Source organism: Camarhynchus parvulus, unplaced genomic scaffold (genome assembly GCF_901933205.1).
Source record: "Camarhynchus parvulus unplaced genomic scaffold, STF_HiC, whole genome shotgun sequence".
NCBI lineage: Eukaryota > Metazoa > Chordata > Aves > Passeriformes > Thraupidae > Camarhynchus > Camarhynchus parvulus.
In genome coordinates, this window is record NW_022148314.1 from 144,931 (window position 1) to 170,248 (window position 25,318).

Genomic DNA, 25,318 nt, shown 5'->3' on the forward strand with positions numbered 1-25,318 from the left:
GCTGTACTGGGATGGACTGGGGCCGTACTGGGATGGACTGGGGCCGTACTGGGATGGACTGGGCCATACTGGTCCACACTGGTCCATACTGGGAGATGAAACTGCCCAGCCCCCACTCCCTGTTACCCCCCTTTGCCCCGCCCCTCTATTGCCCCTCCCATTTTTTGCCTCTTGGCCCCGCCCCCTCCTCTTGGTCCCACCCCATCCTGCCCCTGGCCCCGCCCCCTTCCTTTGCCCCTCCCACCCATTGGTCATGGCCCCGCCCCTCCCGGAAGCACAAACCGCACTGGGGGGGGGGGAGGGGCGCCTTTATTGACACGGGGGCGGGGACGCGGGAACGGCCTCACCTGGGCAGGGGAGCTCAGGTACCCCCAGGTACCCCCTGGCACCCCTCAGGTACCCCCCGGCACTCCCCTCACCTGCGGGCACAGGTGTGCACGGGGTGGGGCACGGGGTTCCCCAGGCCAGGAGCACCCAGGGGGCTCCAGGTGGGTACTGGGCACCTCCAAGGTGTGTCTAGGTGGGCACTGATGTGTCCAGGTGGGCACTGGGCACCTCTGACATGTCCAGGTGGACACTGATGTGTCCAGGTGAGCACTGGGCATCTCCAAGGTGTCTCCAGGTGGGCGCTGGGCACCTCCAAGGTGTGTCCAGGTGGTCAGAGAGAACCTCCAAGGTGTGTCCAGGTGAGCGCTGGGCACCTGCGTGCTCTCCAGGTGAGCACCGGGCGCCTCTGACACGCCCAGGTGGGCACTGGGCACCTCCAAGGTGTGTCCAGGTGGGCATCGGACATGTCCATGGTCTCCAGGTGAGCGCTGAGCACCTGCGTGCTCTCCAGGTGGGAACTGGGTGCCTCTGATATGTCCAGGTGGACATTGGGCACCTCCAGGTGGGCACTGGGCAGCTCCAAGGTCTCCAGGTGGACATCGGTCACCTCCTAGGGGGGTTCCAGGTGCACCTCACAGGGCTCCAGGTGGGCACCGGGCACCTCCAGGTGGACACTGGTCATTGCCAAGGTGTCCAGGTGGGCACCGGACACCTCCTCAGTGGTCTCCAGGTGGACACTGGGCACTTCCAGGTGGACATTGGGCACTTCCTCCGTGGTCTCCAGGTGGACATCGGTCACCTCCGTGGGTTCCAGGTGGACATCGGTCACCTCTGAGCTCTCCAGGTGGACACTGGGCAGTTCTGAGCTCTCCAGGTGGACATCGGTCACCTCCGTGGGTTCCAGGTGGACACTGGTCACCTCTGAGCTCTCCAGGTGGACACTGCTCACCTCTGATGTGTCCAGGTGGACATCGGTCACCTCAGTGGGTTCCAGGTGGACATTGGTCACCTCTGAGCTCTCCAGGTGGACACTGGGCAGTTCTGAGCTCTCCAGGTGGACATCGGTCACCTCAGTGGGTTCCAGGTGGACACTGGTCACCTCTGAGCTCTCCAGGTGGGCACTGTGCACCTCCTCCACGGTCTCCAGGTGGACACTGGTCACCTCTGAAGTCTCCAGGTGGACACTGGGCAGTTCTGAGGTCTCCAGGTGGACACCGGGCACCTCTGACACGTCCAGGTGGACATCGGTCACCTCTGTGGTGTCCAGGTGAGCACTGGGCAGCTCTGAGGTGTCCAAGTGGACACCGGGCACCTCTGACACGTCCAGGTGGGCACCAGGTACCTCCTCCATTGTCTCCAGGTGGACACCGGGCAGTTCTGAACTGTCCAGGTGGACACTGGGCAGCTCGGTGCCCTGGAGCTGGACATTGGTGACCTCAGGTGGTGCTGGCAACACCTGGAGCTGCACACCTGTGCCACCTGCGGGTGGTGGCAACACCTGGAGCTGAACACCTGTGCCACCTGCGGGTGGTGGCAACACCTGGAGCTGAACGTTGGCGACACCTGAGGTCAGCGGCAGGGCTTGGAGCTGGACGTTGGTCACCTCACCTGCCTGGAGCTGCACACCTGTGCCACCTGGGCTTGGTGGCAACACCTGGAGCTGCACACCTGTGACCTGAGGTGGTGGTGGTGGCAACACCTGGAGCTGGACGTTGGTCACCTCACCTGCCTGGAGCTGCACACCTGTGCCACCTGGGCTTGGTGGCAACACCTGGAGCTGGACATTGGTCACTTCACCTGTGCACAGCTGGACGCTGGTGACCTCAGGTGGTGCAGGCAGCACCTGGAGCTGCACACCTGTGCCACCTGAAGGTGGTGGTGGCAACACCTGGAGTTGGACGTTGGTGACCTCACCTGCCTGGAGCTGGACGCTGGTGACTTCTGAGGGCACTGGCAGCACCCGGAGCTGCAGCCCTGTCACACCTGTGAAACCTGTGAGAGCTGCCACACCTACACCTGTCACACCTGCACCTGTCACACCTGTCACACCTGTCACACCTACACCCGTCACACCTACACCTGTCACACCTGTCACACCTGCACTTGTCACACCTACACCTGTCACACCTGCCACACCTACACCTGTCACACCTGCCACACCTGCACTTGTCACACCTACAGCTGTCACACCTGTCACGCCTGTCACACCTGCACCTGTCACACCTGCACTTGTCACACCTGTCACACCTGCCACACCTGCACCTGTCACACCTGCACTTGTCACACCTACATCTCTCACACCTGTCACACCTGCCACACCCATCACACCTGTCACCTCCCCACCCTGAACCTGGACATTGGTGACTTCTGGGGCCACCGGCAGCACCTGGAGCTGGACACCTGCCACACCTGTGACCCCTGTGACACCTGCCACACCTGTGACTCCTGGGACCCCTACACCTGTCACACCTGCCACACCTACACCTGCCACACCTGTAAGCCCTGTGACACCTGTGACCCCTGTCACACCTGGGACCCCTGTGACACCAACACCTGTCATACCTGTCACACCTGCACTTGTCACACCTGCCACCCCTGTCACACCTGTGAGACCTGTCACCCCTGTCACACCTGTCACACCCGCCACCCCTGTCACACCTACACCTGTCACCCCCGCTGCCGCCCCCTCCCTCCCCGCCCCAGGTAGGAGCAGGACGCTCTGCCAGGTGCGCTGCCCCCTGCCCACCTGCGCCAGGTGCGGCCGGGCGTGGCCGGGCGTGGCCGCCACCAGCAGCACCTTATGGGGGGAGGCGCCGCCGGGGGCGGGCAGCACCAGGTAAGCGCCAGCGGGCACAGGTGCGGCACCGCCAGGTGCGGCAGCGCCGCGGGGCGCTGGGCGGGGCCGTGCGTGCGCAGGTGCCGCTGCAGGTAGGCGGCCATGACGAAGGCCTTGGGACAGGTGGGGCAGCGGAAGGGCCGCGCCGCCGAGTGAGTGCGCCGGTGCAGGTGCAGGTTGGACGAGTGCGTGAAGCTCTTCCCGCAGGTGCCGCAGGTGTACGGCCGCTCCCCCGTGTGCACCCGCAGGTGCTGCCGCAGGTTGGTGGCCTGGGCGAAGCCCTTGCCGCAGGTGTCGCAGGTGTGCGGGCGCTCACCTGTGTGCGTGTGGCGGTGGCGCCGCAGGCTGGAGGAGTTCTTGAAGGCCTTGGGGCAGGTGGGGCAGCGGTAGGGCCGCTCACCTGAGTGCTGCCGCAGGTGGTACTGGTAGTGTGACGCCCACTTGAAGGTGAGGCCGCACTGGGCGCACCTGAAGGCGCGCAGCCCCGTGTGCACGCGCAGGTGAGTCTGCAGCAGCGAGGAGCGCTTGAAGCTCTTGCCGCAGGTGGCGCAGGTGTAGGGGCGCTCACCTGTGTGGTCGCGCAGGTGGTAGCGCAGCCCCGAGGAGCCCTTGAAGGCCTTGCCGCACTCGCCGCACCTGTACGGCCGCTCGGGCGGGGCCGGCGCCTCGGCCTCACCTGGCACGGGCGGGGCACTGGGCCGCTCGTGGCCGGGCAGGTGTCGCGCCAGCCCCGAGCTGTTCTTGAAGCTCTTGCCGCAGGTGAGGCAGCGGTGAGGCGGGGCCGGGGCGTGGCCGGCGTGGCTGTCACCTCCTGCTCTGCACAGGTGAGCCCCAGCGGCCTCCAGAGGGGCTCAGGTGAGGCGGCGCCAGGCGGGCGGGGCCCTGCAGGTGCCGCTGCGGGCAGGTGGGCGAGGCCAAGGGCGTGGCGCAGGTGGGGCACTGCGGGGCGGGGCCGTGCGTGCGCCGGTGCAGGTGCAGGTTGGACGAGTGCGTGAAGCTCTTCCCGCAGGTGCCGCAGGTGTATGGCCGCTCCCCCGTGTGCACCCGCAGGTGCTGCCGCAGGTTGGTGGCCTGGGCGAAGCCCTTGCCGCAGGTGTCGCAGGTGTGCGGGCGCTCACCTGTGTGCGTGTGGCGGTGGCGCCGCAGGCTGGAGGAGTTCTTGAAGGCCTTGGGGCAGGTGGGGCAGCGGTAGGGCCGCTCACCTGAGTGCTGCCGCAGGTGGTACTGGTAGTGCGACGCCCACTTGAAGGTGAGGCCGCACTGGGCGCACCTGAAGGCGCGCAGCCCCGTGTGCACGCGCAGGTGAGTCTGCAGCAGCGAGGAGCGCTTGAAGCTCTTGCCGCAGGTGGCGCAGGTGTAGGGGCGCTCACCTGTGTGGCCCCGCAGGTGGTAGAGGAGGGCAGAGGAGCCCTTGAAGGCCTTGGGGCACTCGGGGCACTTGTAGGGGCGCTCACCTGTGTGGCTGCGCAGGTGATGCGCCAGGCGCGAGGACCAGCGGAAGGATTTGCCGCACTCCCGGCAGGTGAAGGGGTGCTCGGGGGCACCTGCGGGGGGCGCCGCGCCCGCCATGGCCGCACCTGGGGGGGACACGGCCGCAGGTGAGAGCCCTGACCTGGGACATATGAGAGCACAGAGCTGACACAGGTGAGAGCACAAACCTGGGACAGGTGAGAGCCCAAACCTGGAACAGGTGAGAGCCCAGAGCTGATACAGGTAAGAGCCCAAACCTGGAACAGGTGAGAGCACAGAGCTGGGACAGGTGAGAGCACAAACCTGGGACAGGTGAGAGCCCTGACCTAGGACAGGTGAGAGCTCTGACGTGGGACAGGCGAGAGCCCAGATCTGAGACAGGTAAGAGCTCAGACCTGACACAGGTGAGAGCCTGCACCTGACACAGGTGAGAGCACAGACCTGACACAAGGACAGGCGAAAGCCTGTACCTGACACAGGTGAGAGGCTAAACTTGACACAGGTGAGAACGCAGAGGTGATACAGGGACAGGTGAGAGCACAGACCTGAGACAGGTTAAAGCCTGCACTTGACACAGGTGAGAGGCTAAACCTGACACAGGTGAGAACACAGACCTGGGACACGTGAGAGCACAGACCTGACACAGCTGAAAGCCCAAACCTGAGACAGGTGAGAGCTCAGACATGAAACAGGTGAGAGTCCGGATAAGAAACACAGGTGAGATAAGGATAAGGAACAGGTGAGACCCCAAAACATGGGGACAGGTGAGAGCCCAATCCCAGCACAGGTGGGCAGGTGAGACCCCTGCCCCATCCCAGGTGTGCAGGTAAGACCCTAAAGCCGATGTGGAGGGCGTGGCCAAATGGGGGGCGTGGCCAGATCGCACTAGGCCCCGCCCCTTTCTACAGGCCCTGCCCCACCCCTCACCGCCCTCAGGCCCCGCCCCTTTTCCCTCAGCCCTTGCAGGCCCCGCCTCCTCCAGGCCCGCCCCGCGCAGGCGCCGCCGCCACGGCCCCGCCGCTTCCTCCTCCTCCTGGCCCGCTCCCCGCTCACCTGCGGGGCTCGCGGGGGCTCCGCCGGGGCCGGAGCCGGGCCAGGACCGGGTTAGAACCGGGTTCGAACCGGGGCCGGCGCTGCCGCCGCCGCCGCGCAACACCCGGCCCGCGCCGCCTCACGAGGCCACGCCCCCTCCGCCTCACGAGGCCACGCCCCCTCCGCCTTCCCGCCTTCGCCGCCGCCAATCAGGACGCGTCTCATTGGGCCAGGCCGCGCCCTCCCTTCCCCCCGGAAACGCGCGCGGTGCACGCTGGGTAATGTAGTTCCCAGCCCGAGCCGGGTCTAGCGGCTCGTACTGGTTTTTACTGGTATATACTGGTCTGTACTGGTTTTTATTCGTTTATACTGGTGTATACCGGTCTGTGCTCGTCTGTACTGGGTTGTACTGGTCTGTACTGGATTGTACTGGGTTGTACTCGTCTGTACTGGTTTTTACTGGTATATACTGGTCTGTACTGGTTTGTACTGCGTTGTACTGGTCTGTACTGGTTTGTATTAGTTTATACTGGTCTGTACTGGTTTGTACTGGGTTGTAGTGGTTTGTACTGGTCTGTACTGGGTTGTACTGGTCTGTACTGGTCTATACTGGCCCATATGGGTTTATACTGGTCCATACTGGTTTGTACCGGTTATACTGGTTTGTACTGGTTATACTGGTTTCTACTGTTGTGTACTGATCCATACTGGTTTATACTGGCTATCCTGGTCTGTACTGGTTTTTACTGGTCCATACTGGTCCGTATTCGTTTATACTGGTCCGTACTGGTTTATACTGGGTTTTACTGGGTTTTATTGAGGTTTTACTGTCACATCACTGACGTCACAGCGCAGGGTGTGACATCACAGCGCAGGGTGTGACATCACAGTGGTGGGTGTGACGTCACGGTGCTGTGTGTGACGTCACGGTGCTGTGTGTGACGTCACGGCGCGGAAGGCTCTGGGTGATGTCACAGGGGTCACTGACCCCCGGCTGGGGTTGGGTGGGACAGAGGGGACAGCCGGGGGTCACGGGGTCACACAGGGGGTCATGGCCGGGGTCACCTGTACGGTGGGGACAACCTGGAGAGACACAGGGTGACACTGGGGTCACCAGGGGTCAGCAGGGGTCACCACGGTCGCCATGGCTCAGGGGTCACCAGGGGTCACCAGGGGTCACCACGGTCACCATGGATCAATCTGGAGAAACACAGACTGGCGCCAGTCACCTGGGGTCACCAGGGGTCACCAGGGGTCACCTGGGGTCACCTGGGGTCACCACAGGTCACCATGGGTCAGCATGGAGAGACACAGAGTGACACCGGGGTCACCACTGGTCAACGTGGGTCACCATGGGTGGACATGGATCAAAATGGGCCTAGAGGAGACAACGTGGAGCATGAGGAGTCAACGTGGATCACCTGGATCAACAGGAGTCAACATGGGTCACCATGGATGGAGATGGATCAAAGCGGGCCAGGAGGAGTCAACGTGGGTCACCATGGATGGACATGGACCATCATGGGCCAGGAGGAGTCAACATGGACCATGAGGAGTCAATGTGGGTCACCATGGATGGACATGGACCATCATGGGCCAGGAGGAGCCAACATGGATGGAGATGGACCATGAGGAGTCAACGTGGGTCAGCGTGGATCAGCAAGGGTCAATGAGTCACCATGGGTCACCATGGATGGACATGGACCATCATGGGCCAGGAGGAGTCACCGTGGGTCACCATGGATGGACAGGGGTCAATGACCAACGTGGGTCACCCTGGATGGACAGGGGTCAATAACCAACGTGGGTCACCATGGATGGACAGGGGTCAATGAGCCAACGTGGGTCACCATGGATGGACACGGATCAAGATGGACCATGAGGAGCCAACATGGGCCAACATGGATGGGGATGGACCATGACGAGTCAGCATGGGTTACCATGGATGGACATGGACTATCATGGGCCAAGAGGAGTCAACGTGGACCATGAGGAGTCAATGTGGGTCACCATGGATGGACGTGGACCAAGATGGGCCAAGAGGAGCCAACATGGATGGAGATGGACCATGAGGAGTCAGCGTGGGTCAGTGTGGATCAGCAAGGGTCAATGAGTCACCGTGGGTCACCATGGATGGACACGGATCATCACAGGCCAAGAGGAGCCAATGCGGGTCAGTATGGATCAAGATGGACCAAGAGGAGCCAACGTGGGTCACCATGCATGGACAGGAGTCCACAGGAGTCACCGTGGGTCACCATGGATGGACACGGACCATCATGGGCCAAGACGAGTCAGCGGGGGTCCACATGGACCAACAGGAGTCTACAAGAGCCAACGTGGGTCTCCATGGATGGAGATGGGCCAAGATGGACCAAGAGGAGTCACCGTGGGTCAGCATGGATGGAGATGGGCCAAGAGAAGTCAATGTGGGTCTCCATGGATGGAGATGGGCCAAGAGAAGTCAATGTGGGTCTCCATGGATGGAGATGGATCAAGACGGACCAAGAGGAGTCACCGTGGGTCAGCATGGATGGAGATGGGCCAAGAGGAGTCAGTGTGGGTCACCATGGATGGACGTGGATCAAAATGGGCCAAGAGGACACAATGCAGGTTAACAGGGATGGAGATGGATCAACGTGGACCAAGAGGAGTCACCGTGGGTCACCATGGATCGACAGGAGTCCACAGGGGTCACCGTGGGTCACCATGGAGGGAAATGGATGGACATGGACCAAGAGCAGTCAATATGGGCCAACGTGGATGGACCCAGACCATCATGGACCAGGAGGAGTCACCGTGGGTCACCGTGGATCAACAGGAGTCAGGAGGAATCGATGTCGGTCACCATGGATGGACATGGATCAAAATAGGCCAAGAAGAGCCAACGTGGATCAGCTGGATGGACCCAGAGCATCATGGGCCAGGAGGGGTCACCGTGGGTCACCATGGATGGACATGGATGGACATGGGCCAGGAGGGGTCACCGTGGATGGACAGGGACCACCCTGGGCCCCCTGGGAGGGTGTGCAGGGGCTCCAGCTCCGTGGGGGTACCTGTGGGGTCTGTGGGGACTTTGGGGACACTGGGGACATTGAGGTCCCTTTGGTGACATTGGGGACATTGGGGTCCTTTTGGGGACATTGGGGGGGTCCCTGTGGGGACACTGCAGACATTGAGGTCCCTTTGGGAACATTGAGAACCTTGGGGTCCCCATGGGAATCCCTTTGGGGACATTGGGGACATTGGGGTCCCTTTGGAGACAATGGGGTCCCACTGGGGACATTGGGGTCCCTTTGGGGGCCCTTTGGGGACATTGGAGACACTGGGGTCCCACTGGGGACATTGGGGTCCCTTTGGGGGCCCTTTGGGGACATTGGAGACACTGGGGTCCCACTGGGGACATTGGGGTCCCTTTGGGGGCCCTTTGGGGATATTGGGGACACTGGGGTCCCACTGGGGACATTGAGGTCCCTTTGGGGGCCCTTTGGCGACGCTGGGGACATTGGGGTCCCCCTGTGGCTCCATCCGGCCCTGCAGCACCCCCGCTCCGCCAGGGGGCGCCCCCGCCGCTCTCCCGTCTCTATGGCAGGCAGGGCCGCGCTGGGCTCCTCTCTATGATCCACTTCCGGTCCGCACCGGCGGAAGTGACGTCAGAGAGCGGCGGCGGCGGGAGCCGGAGCGAGGTGTGGGGGAGGGGCCGGGGGGGTTGGGGTGGGGGAGGGGCAGGGTCGGGCCGGGAGGTCCCGAGGGGTCCCGGGGGGAGGGGCGGGAACGGCCTCGGGCGGTTCCGGCAGCGGGGACAGCGCGGGGACATCCCGCTGTCCCTCGGGGTGACGTCATCGGCGCGCCGTGACGTCACACGGGCTGTTCCCGGTCCCCGGTGACGTCACCAGCTCCGTGTCTCTGTCCCCAGGTCCCGCCAGCCTCGCCGCTGTCCCCATTGGTGTCCCCGTGTGTGTCCCCAGCACCGCCAGCCCGGTGACCCCGTGTCCCTGCTGTCCCCTCTGTCCCCTCTGTCCCCGTGTCCCCTCTGTCCCCGTGTCCCTGCTGTCCCTGCTGTCCCCTCTGTCCCCTCTGTCCCCTCTGTCCCCGTGTCCCCTCTGTCCCCTCTGTCCCCTCTGTCCCCTCTGTCCCCGTGTCCCCTCTGTCCCCGTGTCCCTGCTGTCCCTCTGTCCCCTCTGTCCCTGCTGTCCCCACCATCTCGGGGGCTCTTGCCGTGTCCCAGCTGTCGCTGCCATCTCTGTGTCCCCGTGTCCCCTCTGCCCCCACCGTCCCCGTGTCCCCCGTGTCCCTCTGTCCCCTTTAACCCCACCCCCCAGTGTCCCAGTGTCCCCTCTGTCCCAGTGTCCCCCCAGTGTCCCCAGTGTCCCCTCTATCCCTGGTGTCCCCAGTGTCCCAGTGTCTCTGTGTCCCCTCTCTCCCCTGTGTCCCCTGTCTCCTCTGTGTCCCCTCTATCCCAGTGTCCCCCCAGTGTCCCCGTGTCCCCCCCGTGTCCCCACCATTCCCTCTATGCCCTCCATCCCAGTGTCCCCAGTGTCCCTCTATCCCTGTGTCCCCTCAAGTCCCCCGTGCCCCCTCTCTGTCCCCCTGTCCCAGCGTCCCCTCTGACTCCAGTGTCCCCCTGTGTCTCTAGTGTCACCTCTGTCCCGAGTCCCCAGTTAGCCAGTGTCCCCAGAGTCCCCTCTATCCCTGTGTCCCCCATTGTCACCCCCTGTCCCCCATTGTCCCGCTGTCCCCCATTGTCCCCCATTGTCCCGCTGTCCCCCATTGTCCCCCATTGTCCCCCATTGTCCCCCATTGTCCCCCATTGTCCCACTGTGTCCCCCAGTTCCCCCATTGTCCCCCTGTCCCCCATTGTCCCCCATTGTCCCCCATTGTCCCGCTGTCCCCCCCGTGCCCCTGTCCCCGTTTCAGCCATGCCGGACACCGTGCACTACATCCACCTGCACAACTTCAGCCGCCGCTGCTGCGGGCGCCAACGGGCAGCGCGCGCGGCCGCTTCTGCGACGTGACGGTTCGGCGCCAAGGCGCTTCGCTGGCGCCCACCGCTGCGCGTTGGCCGCCGCAGCCCCTTCTTCCACGACAAGCTCAGCCTGGGCCACTCGGCCATCGAGGTGCCGCCCGTGGGGCTAGCTACCCTACCCTCCCCCCCCACACCGCCCAAACCGCCACGCAAAAACAACCCGCGGCCCCCCCCCCCCCCCCCCCCCCACACCCACCCCCCCACCAAACCAACACCCCCACAAACACCCCCCACCCCAAAAAACCAAAACCCACACAAAAACAAAACAAAGCCAAACGCCACCCACACCACAGAGGGAGGGGGGGGGGGCCCCCCCCCCCCCCGCCCCCCCCCCCCCCCCCCCCCCCCCCCCCCAACACACCACAACAAGCGGGCACACCGGGGCCCCCCAACCCCAAAACACCACAACCCTCAGGTGAGAAGCCCCACCAGTGCTCCATCTGCTGCCGCTCCTTCTCTCTCTGGGACTACCTGCTGAAGCACATGGTGACGCACACGGGCGTGCGCGCCTTCCAGTGCGCCGTGTGCTGCAAGCGCTTCACGCAGAAGAGCTCGCTGAACGTGCACATGCGCACGCACCGCCCCGAGCGCTTCCAGTGCCGCCTCTGCCACCGGGGCTTCTCGCACCGCACCCTGCTGGAGAGACACGCCGCCACCGCGCACCAAGGGACAGCGACGGGGACAGCACCGGGGACAGCAGGGACACCGCTGGGACTGCCACCGGGGCTGCCACTGGGGACAGCAGGGACACCGCTGGGACTGCCACCGGGGCCACCTTTGGGAACAGCAGGGACAGCAGGGCCGCTGGGATTGCCACCAGGGCCACCACCATCTGGGACACCACTAGGAATGTCACCAGGACCACCACCCGGGCTGCCACCAGGGCCATCACCTGGGCTGCCACCAGGGCCATCGCCTGGGCTGCCACCGGGGCCACCATCAGGACTACAACCAGGGCCACAACCGGGGCCACCACCCGGACTACCACTCAGGCCGCCACCGGGGCCACCATCAGGACTACCAGCAGGACCACCACTAGAACTGCCACCAGGGCCACTGTCTGGGCTGGCGCTGGGGCCACCACTGCCGGCAATGCCACTGCCACTGCCACCAGGGCCACCATCTGGGCTGCCACCAGGGCCATCACTGGGAATGCCACTAGGACTACCATCGGGGCAACCATCTGGGCCCCCACATTGGGGCCACCAGCAGGACCATCACCTGGGCTACCAGCAGGGCCACCACCTGGGCTACCACTGGGACCACCGCCAGGGCCATCACCAGGACCACCACTGGGACTGCCACCGGGACTGCCACCAGGGCCACCAGCAGGACCATCACCTAGGCTGCCACAGGGGCCACCATCAAGACTATAACCAGGGCCACCAGTAGGACTGCCACCACGGCTACCATTGGGAACGTCACCAGGGCCACCATCAGGGCCACCATCAGAACCATCACTGGAGCCTGGACTGGGCACGTGGCAGGACGTGGCAGGTGCTGGCCCCGCTCACACGGCCTGAGGAGGGGTCCCAGCCCCTTGCAGGGCCATCAGGGTGGGCCTGGGGACTCCTCGGAGGAGCAGCAGGGGTGAAGGATGGAGGAGGTGGGTGAGGGGATCTCCATGGGGTTCTGGAGGGTGTGGGGACGTTCATGGTGACAGGAGAAGGGGACGGGGATGTGGGGGACGCCCAGGGGTCCAGGCAGGACCGGGATCAGGGACAGATCCTGCCATGAGCAGGGACAGATCCATGAGCAGGGACAGATCCTGACCTGATGGGATACCCAGAATGTTCTGGAACTGAGCTGGGCACGGGGATATGACAGATGGAGCAGGAGTGGCCATGGAGATGCTTCAGAGCTGGACAATGAGGGTGATGACCTGATGGGATCCCCAGAATGTTCTGGAACTGAGCTGGGCACAGGGATTGGATGGATGGACCACACTGTGATTGGCCATGGAATTGGTCAGAGGGGTGGACATTGAGGGTGATGATGTCATTGAGCTGGTGGGACCCCTGGAATGTTCTGGCACTCTGCTGGGCACAGGGATTGGATGGATGGACCATGAGTGGCCTTGGAGATGCTCGGAGGGCTGGACAGAGTTGAGGTGTCGCACCTGGAGAAGGATCCAGGGACACCTGAGAGTGACCCAGGAGCTGGGCATGGACTCGGGACTGGCTTCCCTCCTGTCCCCCCGATGGTGACAATGACCCTGGGGGGTTTGGGGACACTTTTGGTGCTGTTTTTGCCATTTTTTACATTAAAAGCGATGTCACCTGTGGTGTCACCTGTGCTGTGTCCCCTGCTCAGCTCTGTCCCAGTATCTCCCAGTGATTCCAGTAACCCCCAGTAACTCTCAGTATTCCCAGTAACTTCCAGTGATCCCCCATGATCCCCTTAATCCCCAGTAACCCCCAGTAACTCCCAGTAACCCAGTAACCCCCAGTAATCCCCCAATAACTCCAGTAACTCCCAGTGATTGCAGTAACTCCCAGTAATTCCCTGTAATCCCCAGTGCTCCCAGTATCTCCCAGTGCTCCCAGTAACTCCCAGTAAGCTCCAGTGATCCCAGTAACCCCCAGTGTTCCCAGTAACCCCCAGTAATTCCCACTGATCCCCAGTGCTCCCAGTAATTCCCAGTGATCCCAGTAACCCCCAGTAATCCCCAGTGATCCCATTAATCCCCAGTAACTCCCAGTGATCCCAGTAACTCCCAGTAATCCCCATTAATCCCCAGTAACTCCCAATGATCCCAGTAATTCCCAGTGCTTCCCCAGTAATTCCCAGTGCTCCCAGTAACCCCAGTGCTCCCAGTAATTCCCCATAATCCCCAGTAATTCCCAGTGCTCCCAGTAACTCCCAGTGATCCCAGTAACTCCCAGTAATCCCCATTAATCCCCAGTAACTCCCAATGATCCCAGTAATTCCCAGTGCTTCCCCAGTAATTCCCAGTGCTCCCAGTAACCCCAGTGCTCCCAGTAATTCCCCATAATCCCCAGTAATTCCCAGTGCTCCCAGTAACTCCCAGTGATCCCAGGAATTCCCAGTAACCCCCACTGATCCCAGTGACCCCCAGTGCCTCCCAGTATCTCCCAGTGCTCCCAGTAATCCCCTATGATCCCAGTAACCACCAGTAACCCCAGTAACCCCCGGGAACCCCCAGTACCTCCCAGTATTCCCAGTCCCTCCCCAGTTCTGCTCCCCATTGGCTTTTCCAGCCGTCAATCACAGCCTCGGCCTCGCCTGCCCGCTGCTTGCCGACGCCGATTGGCCGCTCCGTCCAAGAAGTCCCCGCCTTCCCCAGGGTTCTCCGGCCGCTGATTGGCTCACCTCCGACTGCTCTGCGCGCTGATTGGCCTGTTTGCGTTCGCGTGCCGGCGGCCCCTTCCCGCCCATTCCTTCCTGCCTTCTCTTCTCTCATTGCTTCCGCGCACTGTCAATCTCTGCTAATCCCCGTCCTTCTACCCTTCCATTGGTTTTCTTAATGTCAGTCAGCCAGCGCGGGCAGTGATTGGCCGCGGGGCCTCTCGGGGGCGGGAGCAGCAGGCCGTGCCCATCGTGAGGGGTACGCGGCCGCCATGGCGGCGCCTCAGGCGGCGGCTCAGGCGGCGGCAGCGTTCGGGAGCGGCCCCGGGGCCGCGGGAGCGAAGCTGCCCGAGCCGCTGGGGCTGCTGGAGCTCTGCGGGGCCTGCAGACAACGCCTGAGCCCGCAGCGGGAACCGAGACTGCTGCCCTGCCTGCACTCCATGTGCCGGGGCTGCATCGGGAACGGGCATGGAGAGCGGAACGGTGAGGGGATGCTGGGGGTTAATGGGGATACTGGGGGGTACTGGGGTTACAGGGAGCACTGGGAGCCGCGGCTGCTGCCCTGCCTGCACTCCGTGTGCCGGGGCTGCGTCGGGAATGGGCATGGAGACCGGAAAGGTGAGGGGATGCTGGGAGCACTGGAGGTTACTGGGACGTACTGGAAGAGCTGGGAGTACTGGGATCACTAGGAGATACTGGGGGTTATTGGGAGCACTGGGAGATAGTGGGAACATTGAGGCATACTGGGAGTACTGGGAGATACTGGGAGCACTGAGAGCCCTGGGGGTTATTGAGATCAGTGGGGGTTATTGGGAGATGCTGGGAGTTACAGGGAGTTACTGTGAGCACTGGGGATTACTGGGAACACTGGGAGAGACTGGGGTTTACTGGGAGCACTGGGGATTACTGGAAGATACTGGGAACACTGGGGGATACTGGGAGATACTGAGGGTTACTGGGAACACTTGGGGTTACTGAGAGCATTGGGAGCTACTGGGAGCCACTGGGAGGTACAGGGGGTTACTGGGAACACTGGGGGATAGTGGTGATTACTGGGGAGGTATTGGGGATTAGTGGGAGCACTGGGAGATGCAGGGAGCACTGGAGTTACTGGCAGCACTGGGAGGCACTGGGAGCGCTGGGGGTTACTGGAAGATACTGGGAGCACTGGTGGTTACTGGGAGCACTGGGAGATGCTGGGAGTTATTGGGATCACTGGAGTTTACTGGAGATTAGTAGGAGGTGCTGGGGTTTACTGGGAGTACTGGGGGTTACTGGGAGAACACTGGGAGTTAGTGGGAGTTAATGGGGATACTGGGAGCACTGGGAGCCGCGGCTGCTGCCCCACCTGCACTGCGTGTGCCAGGGCTGCATCAGGAACAGGCACGGGAATGGTGAGGGGAAATGGGGGGACTGGGGATACTGGGAGCACTGGGAGATACTGGGGAATAGTGGGGGTTACTGAGAGCACTGGGAGATACTGGTCCCATTCCCCATTTCCATGTTTCCATTCCAATTCCCATTTTCCCAATCCAGTTTCCCCATTTCAATGTTCCCATTCCCAATCCCCCATTCCCATGTTCCCATTTTCCTTTTCCCATGCTCCAATTCCCAATCCCTTGTTCCCATGTTTCCATTTTCCCATATTCCCGCTCCCCCATTCCCCATTCCCATTTCCTCATTCCCATTCTCTCATTGCCATGTTCCCAATTTTCCCCATTACCCTGTTCCCGTTCCCTGTTTCCCCCATTCCAAATTTCCCCCGTTCCTGTTCCCATTCCCATTCATGTTCCCATTCCAATTTCCCCCATTCCCCTTCCCTCATTGCCATCTTCCCATTCCGATTCCCACCTGATTCCCATTTTCCCATTCCCCCATTCCCATTTTCCCAATCCCATTGCCCCGTTCCCATGTTGTCATTCCCATTCCCATTCTTCCATTTTCCCATTGCCATTCCCATTATCATTCCCATTCCCGGTTTCCTCCATTCCCATTCCCATTCCCCCATTCCCATTCCCCTTACCCCATTCCCATTCCTATTCCCATTTGTGTTCCCATTCCAATTTTCCCATTCCCCTATTCCCATGTTCCGTTTCCGGTTTCCCCATTTCCCCATTCCAAATTTTCCCCATTCCTGTTCCCATTCCCATCCATTTGTGTTCCCATTCCCCCATTTCCATTCCCATTCCCCCATTTCCATGTTTCCATTCCAATTCCCATTTTCCCAATCCAGTTTCCCCATTTCAGTGTTCCCATTCCCAATCCCCCATTCCCATGTTCCCATTTTCCTTTTCCCATGCTCCAATTCCCAATCCCTTGTTCCCATGTTTCCATTTTCCCATATTCCCGTTCCCCCATTCCCCCATTCCCATTCCCATTTTCTCATTCCCATTCCCTCATTGCCATGTTCCCAATTTTCCCCATTACCCTGTTCCCGTTCCCCGTTTCCCCCATTCCAAATTTCCCCCGTTCCTGTTCCCATTCCATTCCATTTCCCCCATTCCCAATTTCCCCCATTCCCCTTCCCTCATTGCCATCTTCCCATTCTGATTCCCACCTGATTCCCATTTTCCCATTCCCCCATTCCCATTTTCCCAATCCCATTGCCCCGTTCCCATGTTGTCATTCCCATTCCCATTCCTCCATTTTCCCATTCCCATTCCACCATTCCCATTCCCAGTTTCCTCCATTCCCATTCCCCCATTCCCCCATTCCCATTCCCCCATTCGTGTTCCCATTCCCATTCATGTTCCCATTCCCCATCTCCCCATTACCATATTCCCATTTCCCTATTCCCCATTTCCCCATTGCCATGTTCCCATTCCCAGTTTCCCCCATTTCCAATTTCCCGCATCCCCATTCCCCATTCCCCATTTCCATTCCATGTTCCCAGTTTCCCCCATTCCCACTCCCATTCCTCCATTCCCATTCTCATTCCTATTTTCCCCCATTCCCATTCCTTTAATTCCCCATTCCCATGTTCCCATTCCCATTCCTCTGTTTTCCCATTCCCATTTCCATTCCATTCCATGTTCTCATTCCCCCATTTCCAATTTCTCAGTTTTCCCCATTCCCAATGGGAATGGGGAATGGGGAATGGGAATGGGGAATGGGGGAATGGGGGAATGGGAATTGGGAATATGGGAATGGGGAATGGGGAATGGGGAATGGGAATGGGGGAATGGGAATGGGGGGAATGGGGGAATGGGGGAATGGGGGAATGGGGAAGGGGAATGGGGGAATGGGAATGGGGGGAATGGGAGTGGGAATGGGGGAATGGGGAATGGGAATGGGAATTCCCTTGGTCCTTTTCCCGGTTTTCCCCATTCCCCATTCCAGTTTCTGTTGCCATTTTTGTTTTCCATTCCAATTTTCCCATTCCCATTCCCAGTTTTCCCTATTCTAATTCTCCCGTTCCCTCTCCCCAGGCTCTCCGTCCGTTCCCGATCCCGAAGATCCCACTGATCCCATAGATCCCACTGATCCCATAGATCCCACTGATCCCATAGATCCCGTTACCGATCCCATAGATCCCAGGCTGCTGTCGCGTTCTAGATCCCGCTGCGCTGGATACCGCCGCCCGAGCACCCGTAGTGTTAATTATTGCTAATTCATTAATTACTGCTAATTCTGCTGTACATACCGGGGAGTGCCGCCGGCCGTCCGCAGCACCCGTGGAGTGCACTGCTAATTCATTAATTACTGCTGATGCACTGTATGTGCTGTTACCGGGCAGCACCGCAGCACCCGTGAGTGGCGTTAATTACTGAAATTATGCTAATCATTATTACTGTATGTACTGTAACCGGGGTGCCACCGGGCCGAGCACCGGCAGCACCCGTGAGTGACGTTAATTACTGCTAATTCATTAATTACTGCTGATTCATTAATTGCTAATTCATTAATTACTGTACGTACTGTAACCGGGAGTGCCACCGGGCCGAGCACCGGCAGCACCCGTGAGTGACGTTAATTACTGCTAATTCATTAACTACTGCTAATTCATTAATTACTGTATTTACTGTAAGGATTAATTAGCTTATTAGTGGGTAATCAGCTAATAAATTTAATTTTTCTTTTCTCTCCCCCTTTTCTCCCGCTTTTTCCTCCCTTTTTCTGCCCCCTTTTCCCCATTTTTCATTTTCCCCTTTTTCCTTTTCCCATTTTTCCTTTTCCCCTTTTTCCTTTCCGCACCTTTTCTCCCTTTTTATTTTTCCTATTTTTCCTTTCCCTCTTTCCCCCCTTTTTCCTTTCCCCCTTTTTCCCATTTTTCCTTTTCCCCTTTTTCGTTTTCTCTTTTTCATTTCCCCTCTTTATTCTTTTCCTCATTTTTCCTTTTCCCTTCTTTTCCCTTTTTTATTTCCTTCCCTTTTTCTCCTCCTTTTCTGTCTCTTTCCCCTTTTTCCTCCCTCTTTTCCTGCTCTTTTCCCACCTCTTTCCCCTCTCCCCCTTTTTTCCTTTTCCCTTCCCTTTTTCCTCATTTTCTCCTCCATGTCCTCCTTGTTTTCCCCCATTCCTCCCAATTTCTCCTCATTTTCCCCATTTCTCCCTGTGTTTCTCCCCGTTTTTCTCAATTTTCTCCCATTTTCCCCCATTTCTCCCCATTTCCCCCCATGTTTTTCCCTATTTCCCGCATTTCCTCCCGTTTCCCCCTTTATTCCCCATTTTCCCCCATTTTCCACATTTTACCCCCTTTCCCCCTTTTCTCCCCATTCCCCCATTTTCCCCATTTCCCTATTTCCCCCCCATTTCCCCATTTCCCCCATTTCCCCATTTCCCCATTTTCCCCATTCCCCATGTTTTTCCCCATTTTTCCCCATTCCCCCCCATTTCCCCATTTCCCCCCATTTTCCCCCCATTTCCCCCATTCCCCATTTCCCCATTTCCCATTTCCCCATTCCCCATTTCCCCATTTTCCCCCATTTCCCCATTCCCCATTTCCCCTTTCCCCATTTCCCCATTTCCCATTCCCCCATTTTCCCCCATTTCTCCATTTCCCCATTCCCCATTTCCCCCCATTTCCCCATTTCCCCATTCCCCAGTTTTCCCCCCCATTTTCCCCATTTCCCCCATTTCCCCATTTCCCATTTCCCCATTTTTCCCCATTTGCTCCCCCCATTTCCCCCATTTCCATTTCATATTTTCCCCATTTTTCCCCCATTTCCCCCATTTCCCCATTTCCCCAGTTTTCCCCATTCCCCCATTTCCCCATTTCCCCATTTCCCCATTTCCCCATTTTCCCCATTTCCCCATTTCCCCATTTTCCCCATTTTCCCCATTTCCCCATTCCCCCATGTTTTCCCCATTTCCCCATTTCCCCATTTCCCCATTTCCCCATTTCCCCCATTTTCCCATTTCCCCCATTTCCCCATGTTTTCCCCATTTCCCCATTGTTTCCCCATTTCCCATTCCCCATTTTTCCCCATTTCCCCATTTTTCCCCATTTTCCCCATTTCCCATTCCCCCATTTTCCCCCATTTTCCCCATTTTCCCCATTCCCCATTCCCCATTTCCCCATTTCCCCATTTCCCCATTTCCCCATGTTTTCCCCCCATTTCCCCATTTCCCATTTCCCCATTCCCCATGTTTTCCCCATTTGCCCCATTTCCCCATTTTTCCCCATTTCCCATTTCCCCATTTCCCCATGTTTTCCCATTTCCCCATTTCCCCATGTTTTCCCCATTCCCCCCCATTTCCCCATTCCCCATGTTTTCCCCATTCCCCATGTTTTCCCCCCATTTCCCCATTCCCCATGTTTTCCCCATTTCCCCATTTCCCCCCCATTTCCCCATTCCCCATGTTTTCCCCATTTCCCCATTCCCCCATGTTTTCCCCATTTCCCCATTCCCCCATGTTTCCCCATTCCCCATGTTTTCCCCATTTCCCCATTCCCCATGTTTCCCCATGTTTCCCCCCATTTCCCCATTTCCCCATTTCCCCATGTTTCCCCATTTCCCCATTCCCCATGTTTTCCCCATTCCCCATGTTTCCCCATTTCCCCATTCCCCATGTTTTCCCCATTCCCCATGTTTCCCCATTTCCCCATTCCCCATGTTTTCCCCATTTCCCCATTTCCCCATTCCCCCATGTTTCCCCCATTTCCCCCATTCCCCCATGTTTTCCCCATTCCCCCATGTTTTCCCCATTTCCCCATTTCCCCATTCCCCCATGTTTTCCCCATTTCCCCATTTCCCCATTTCCCCATTCCCCATTCCCCATTTCCCCATTCCCCATGTTTTCCCCATTTCCCCATTCCCCATGTTTTCCCCAGATTCCCCCATTTCCCCATTCCCCATGTTTTCCCCATTTCCCCATTTCCCCATGCCCCATGCTGCCCCATTGCCGCATCCCCATTCCCCATGTTCCCATTCCCCATTTGTCCCCAGTTCCCAGTGGCTCCCTGAATGTCCCTTGTGCTGTCTGAGTGTCACTGAGAGCAGCTGTCCCTCCCTGTCCCCTGTGTGTCCCTGGGTGTCCCTATGTGCCCCTGAGTGTCACTGAGTGTCCCCAAGTGTCCCCTGAGCGTCCCTGAGTGTCCCCTGAGTGCCCACAAGTGTTCCCTCCGTGTCCCCTGAGTGTCCACTCCATGTCCCCTGCCTTTCCCTGAGTGTCCCTGAGTGTCCCCTCAGTGTCCCTGAGTGTCACTGAGTGTCCCCTCCCTGTCACCCTGTCCCCCTGTCCCTTCTGTGTCTCCTACCTGTCCCCTCCATGTCCCTGAGTGTCTCCTTGATGTCCCCAAGTGTCCCCAGTGTCCTTGAGTGTCCCCTGAGTGTGACAAGTGTTCCCTCCATGTCCCCTGTGTGTCCCCTCCATGTCCCCTCCCTATCCCCTGAGTGTCCCTGAGTGTCCCTGAGTGTCCCCACTGTCCCTTCCATGTCCCCTGAGTGTCTCCAGCGTCCCCTGTGTGTCCCCCGCGTGTCCCCTCCATGTCCCCGTGTGTCCCCAGCTCTCGGCGCGTGTCGGACGCGCAGCAGCGGCTGCAGGTGGAGGTCAAGCTGGCCGTCCTGCAGGCCATGAGGGAGCTCAACAAACGCGCCAAGGCCCTGATGGGGGACATCCAGGTGAGGCTGTCCCCACCCCTGAGTGTCCCTGAGTGTCCCCTGAGTGTCCCTGAGTGTCACGGTGTCACGGTTTGAGGCTGGGGCAATGCCAGTGCCCCCATGAGAACACCTTCTCCTGGTGTCTGCTGTGAGATGTGCCCAGGGATAAGCAAAGCAGGCTCCTACTTAGAAATAAACAAAAAAGTTTATTAAGTAACCTACAAGTAAAAAGACTCACACACACACGCAGGGAAAATGAAAACTTTACAAAAACATTTCCTCCTCCCCCCACCAAGTTTCCAATACGTCCATCTCCCAAATCACCGACTCTCGGTCCATCAGGCCCCTGTAGATAATCAATTCTCAACTCGTTAAGAGGACAGGAGTCCTTCTCGTGCCATGGTGACCTCTTCCTTTCACGGCCAGTGCTCTCAGCACTGAACACGCACCGGAGCTGCCTCCAGGGTGGTGTGTTAAGGCTGCTTTGTCCCGTTCCAAAAAGAGCACAGTCTCACCTTTGGGACACCTGTCCCCCCAGATTTCACCCCCTGGGGCCGAGGGGCACCAACACGGAACCCTCTTGGTTCTGAGGCACTGCCCCCCTGGATGCAGTCTCTGTGTCACAAGGAGCGTGGTTCTGTCCGTGGCTGTGCAGAAAGAGTCCAGCAAAAAGCTACTTCATTTTCTCTTTCTCCTTAAGGTTTTTCTCGATTTTTCTAGCGTCTCTCTCACTTGCCTAAATCTTCATCACTCGCTTATTTCTTCGCATCTGTCTTCTCATTCAACTCCAGGAGCATCGGCATGTGTAAGGTTTCCATCATCCGAGGAAAGGGTTAAAAGCTCAGGCTCTGTCCAGAACTCCCACGGCTGCCCTGCTGTGCTGGTTTAGGGCAAATTTGGTAGGAAATTTCCAAAGGGGGCCCATCCAGAAAGCAAACCCCCACGGTCCCTCCCTCCAGCTGCTTCGGGAAGGATTCCTCGGAGAGAAGTGGAAAGAACCCGTTTGTTTAACAGGCGCAGCACCCCCAGCACGCAGAATGAGCAGTACAGGGTGACACCACTCTGAAAAATGACAAATTCACAAAGTCTCCCTGGGGGTGGCCGCTCTGTTCTCAGTCCCACAGCGCTGGGGCAGCTGCTGCAGCCACACGCTGCAAACTCTCGGTGTTCCCAGGTCCCAGTCCGGAGCAGGTTCGAGATGGGCGAAAAAAGGAGAGGAGAAACAGTCCAGGAAGAAATCTGGACTGTTTAGCTAAACTAGCTAATGAGCAGGAGCAAGAGCAAGCAGGAGAGAGGGAGAGCAAAGCAAAAAGCAAAAAAGTGAAAGCAAAAAAGGAAAAGCAAAAAAGCAAAAGCAAAAAAGCGAATGCAGCCCTGTACTGCCCCTCTCTGTGTCCCTGATAAGAAAACCCCAAACAAAACTTTGGCTTTTCAAAGCCAGTCTAAAAGGCACAGAACGTTTTATCCTGCAGAACCAGAACCCATGAATGGGGATAACGTCACCCTAGGACACCTGCCGGCGCCTCGCCGTACCCCCCTTCTGCTTCTGGGCCGGCCGACACACGTCCTGAAATTATTAACAAAATTTCATGGAGTACACTTCTACAAACAATGAACCCTCTATCCCTAGGTTCCACTTTCCATCTGCCTTAACTCAGTACGTGCTTTGTTCTTGCTCATTTTTGATCCCATCTCACGGCTTTAGCTTCTCACTCTATTGCAATTCGATTTCCCGGTCAGGGAACCAAAAATGTCACGGTTTGACACGGTCAGTGGCAGTGCCTCAGTGACACTGCTGGTGTGAAAACTCAGACAGAAATGCAAATTAATAAATGGGAAAGATTTTATTTTTGTGACCAAAATCCTCCCCTGAGTGTCCCCTGAGTGTCAGTGCCATGGGGACACTGCTGGTATAAAAAACTCAACCAGAAATCCAAATTAATACATGGGAAAGATTTTATTTTTGTGACCAAAATCCTCCCCTGAGTGTCCCTGAGTGTCAGTGCCATGGTGACACTGCTGGTATTAAAAAATCAGCCAGAAATCCAAATTAATAATGCCAAAGGTTTATTTTTTATTTTTTATAACCTAAAACCACGTTTACCACACTACTTAAGAGAATGAACAGTCTGGAACTCTTTGTCTCTCTTGTCTCATATTGTCCTAATTCAAATTGTCCAAATTATTATTACTCCAGTAATAATAATATTTAGACTAAAATAATTATTATTAAAATAATTATAAAAAATTGGACTAAATAAATATATATAGAAATAATAATTATAAACAAATAATAATTATGTATAAATAATAACTATATTTATATATATAAATAATAATTATAAAAATTCTAACAACTAAGAAAAATTTGGACTGGATAATTAGATATAAATAATAATTATGAATAACATAATAATTATTATATATAAATAATAATTCTATTATATTTTTATAGGTATAAATAATAATTATAAAAATTCTAACTAAAATAATAATAAAAATTTGGACTAATCCAAATTGTCCAAATTATTATTACTCAAATTTTATTAGTATTTTTATAACTATTTTTTTACTATTATACTTCTGAAATTTTAAAAAGAAGTGATTGGTGTTTTCCACAACCTAAAACTCAAGAGAATGAACGCAGTCTGTAGCTCTTTGTCTCTCTTGTCTCATATTGTCCCAATTCAAATTGTCCAAATTATTGTCACTGAAATAAGAATAATTATTTGGACTACAAGAATTATTATTGAAATAATTATGAAAATTTGGACTAAATAATTGTATGTATAATTGGTAATTATAAATAAATATTAATAAATAAATACTATATTATTCATATTTATAATATATTATAATATTTAATAATATATATTGTATATTATATAATATTTATATATAAAAATAGTTTTAAATAAATCATAATTATATATATATATATATATATATATATGAAAAAAATATAAAAAGTATATAAATATAAATAATTGCAAAAATTTTAACTTATTTTGCCCGGAAAAAGGTACCTGGAAGTCTGTAACTCTTTATTGTCTCATATTGTCCAGATAAGTATTACTCAAATAATAATAATAATTTGGACTAAAATAATTATTATTAAAATAACTATAAAAATTTGGTGTAAATAATTATATATTTAAATAATAATTACAAATAAATTATAATAAATAGACAATATGTATTATTTATATTTATAATATGTTATATATAATATATATAATATAATATAATGTAATATAATATAATATAATATAATATAATTCAAATTACATTATTTTATATATAATATAAATAAATAATGAGAAATAAGTAATAATGAGAAATAAATACTGATGAGAAATAAGTGCTATTATATTTATATATAAATAAATAACGATTATAAGAATTTTAAATAAAATAACAAAAATTTGGACTCAATTTTATATTTAAACAATAATTACAAAGAAATTATAGTAAATAAATTATATGTATTATTTGTATTTATAATGTATAGAATAGAATCGAATATATATTGTATTGCATTATTTTATACATAATATAAATAAATAACTAATGAGAAATAAGTATAATGAGAAATAAATAATAATGAGAAATAAATTCTATTACATTTATGTATAAATAACGATTTTAAAAATTTTAACTAAAATAATCATAAAAAATTGGACTAAATAATTATATATATAAATAATAATTATAAACAAATTATAATTAATAAATAATATGTATTATTTGTGTTTATAATATAATATATAGAATAGAATTGAATATATATCGTATTGCATTATTTTATATATAATATAAATGAAAAATGAGAAATAAGTAATAATGAGGAGTAAATAATGATGAGAAATAAGTAATAATGAGAAATAAATAATGATGAGAAATAAATTCTATTGCATTTAAATATAAATAAATAATGATTATAAAAATTCTAAAATAATCATAACAGTTTGCACTAATCCAAATGGATGCTGCTCAGATTGCGTTGGTATTTTTATAACGCTGCTCAAGAGAATTGACGCAGCGTCGCTTTCCGCCGCGCGCACGTGACGTTCCGTGTGAGGTTTGCCAGAAGCCAATGCTGAAGCGCTCATTTGTCCCCCCCTGTCCCCGCTGTGTCCGTGTGTCCCCCCGCGTGTGTCCGTGTGTCCCCATGTGTGTGTCCGTGTGTCCCCCGCTGTCCCCGCTGTGTCCGTGTGTCCCCATGTGTGTGTCCGTGTGTCCCCGTGTGTGTCCGTGTGTCCCCGTGTGTGTCCATGT

The 25,318-nt window shown here is 55.5% G+C and overlaps 2 protein-coding genes across 2 annotated transcripts in view; one reads left to right on the forward strand and one right to left on the reverse strand.

The window, feature by feature from the left end:
* Positions 1 to 334: 334 nt before the first annotated feature.
* On the reverse strand, positions 335 to 5,258 carry LOC115916516 (zinc finger protein 628-like). The gene is given in 4 exon segments (XM_030970251.1): positions 335 to 2,376; positions 2,599 to 3,231; positions 3,234 to 4,000; positions 4,002 to 5,258. Coding segments are annotated over 4 exon segments (3,570 nt in total). The 5' UTR covers positions 4,733 to 5,258; the 3' UTR covers positions 335 to 937.
* Positions 5,259 to 12,649: 7,391 nt separating this feature from the next.
* TRIM28 (tripartite motif containing 28) overlaps positions 12,650 to 25,318 on the forward strand; it is a 32,933-nt gene continuing 20,264 nt past the window's right edge. The window contains exons 1-3 of the mRNA XM_030970256.1: positions 12,650 to 12,700; positions 14,186 to 14,618; positions 20,895 to 21,130. Coding sequence (XP_030826116.1) covers positions 12,650 to 12,700; positions 14,186 to 14,618; positions 20,895 to 21,130 — 720 coding nt within the window. The remainder of the gene's footprint in view (positions 12,701 to 14,185; positions 14,619 to 20,894; positions 21,131 to 25,318) is intronic.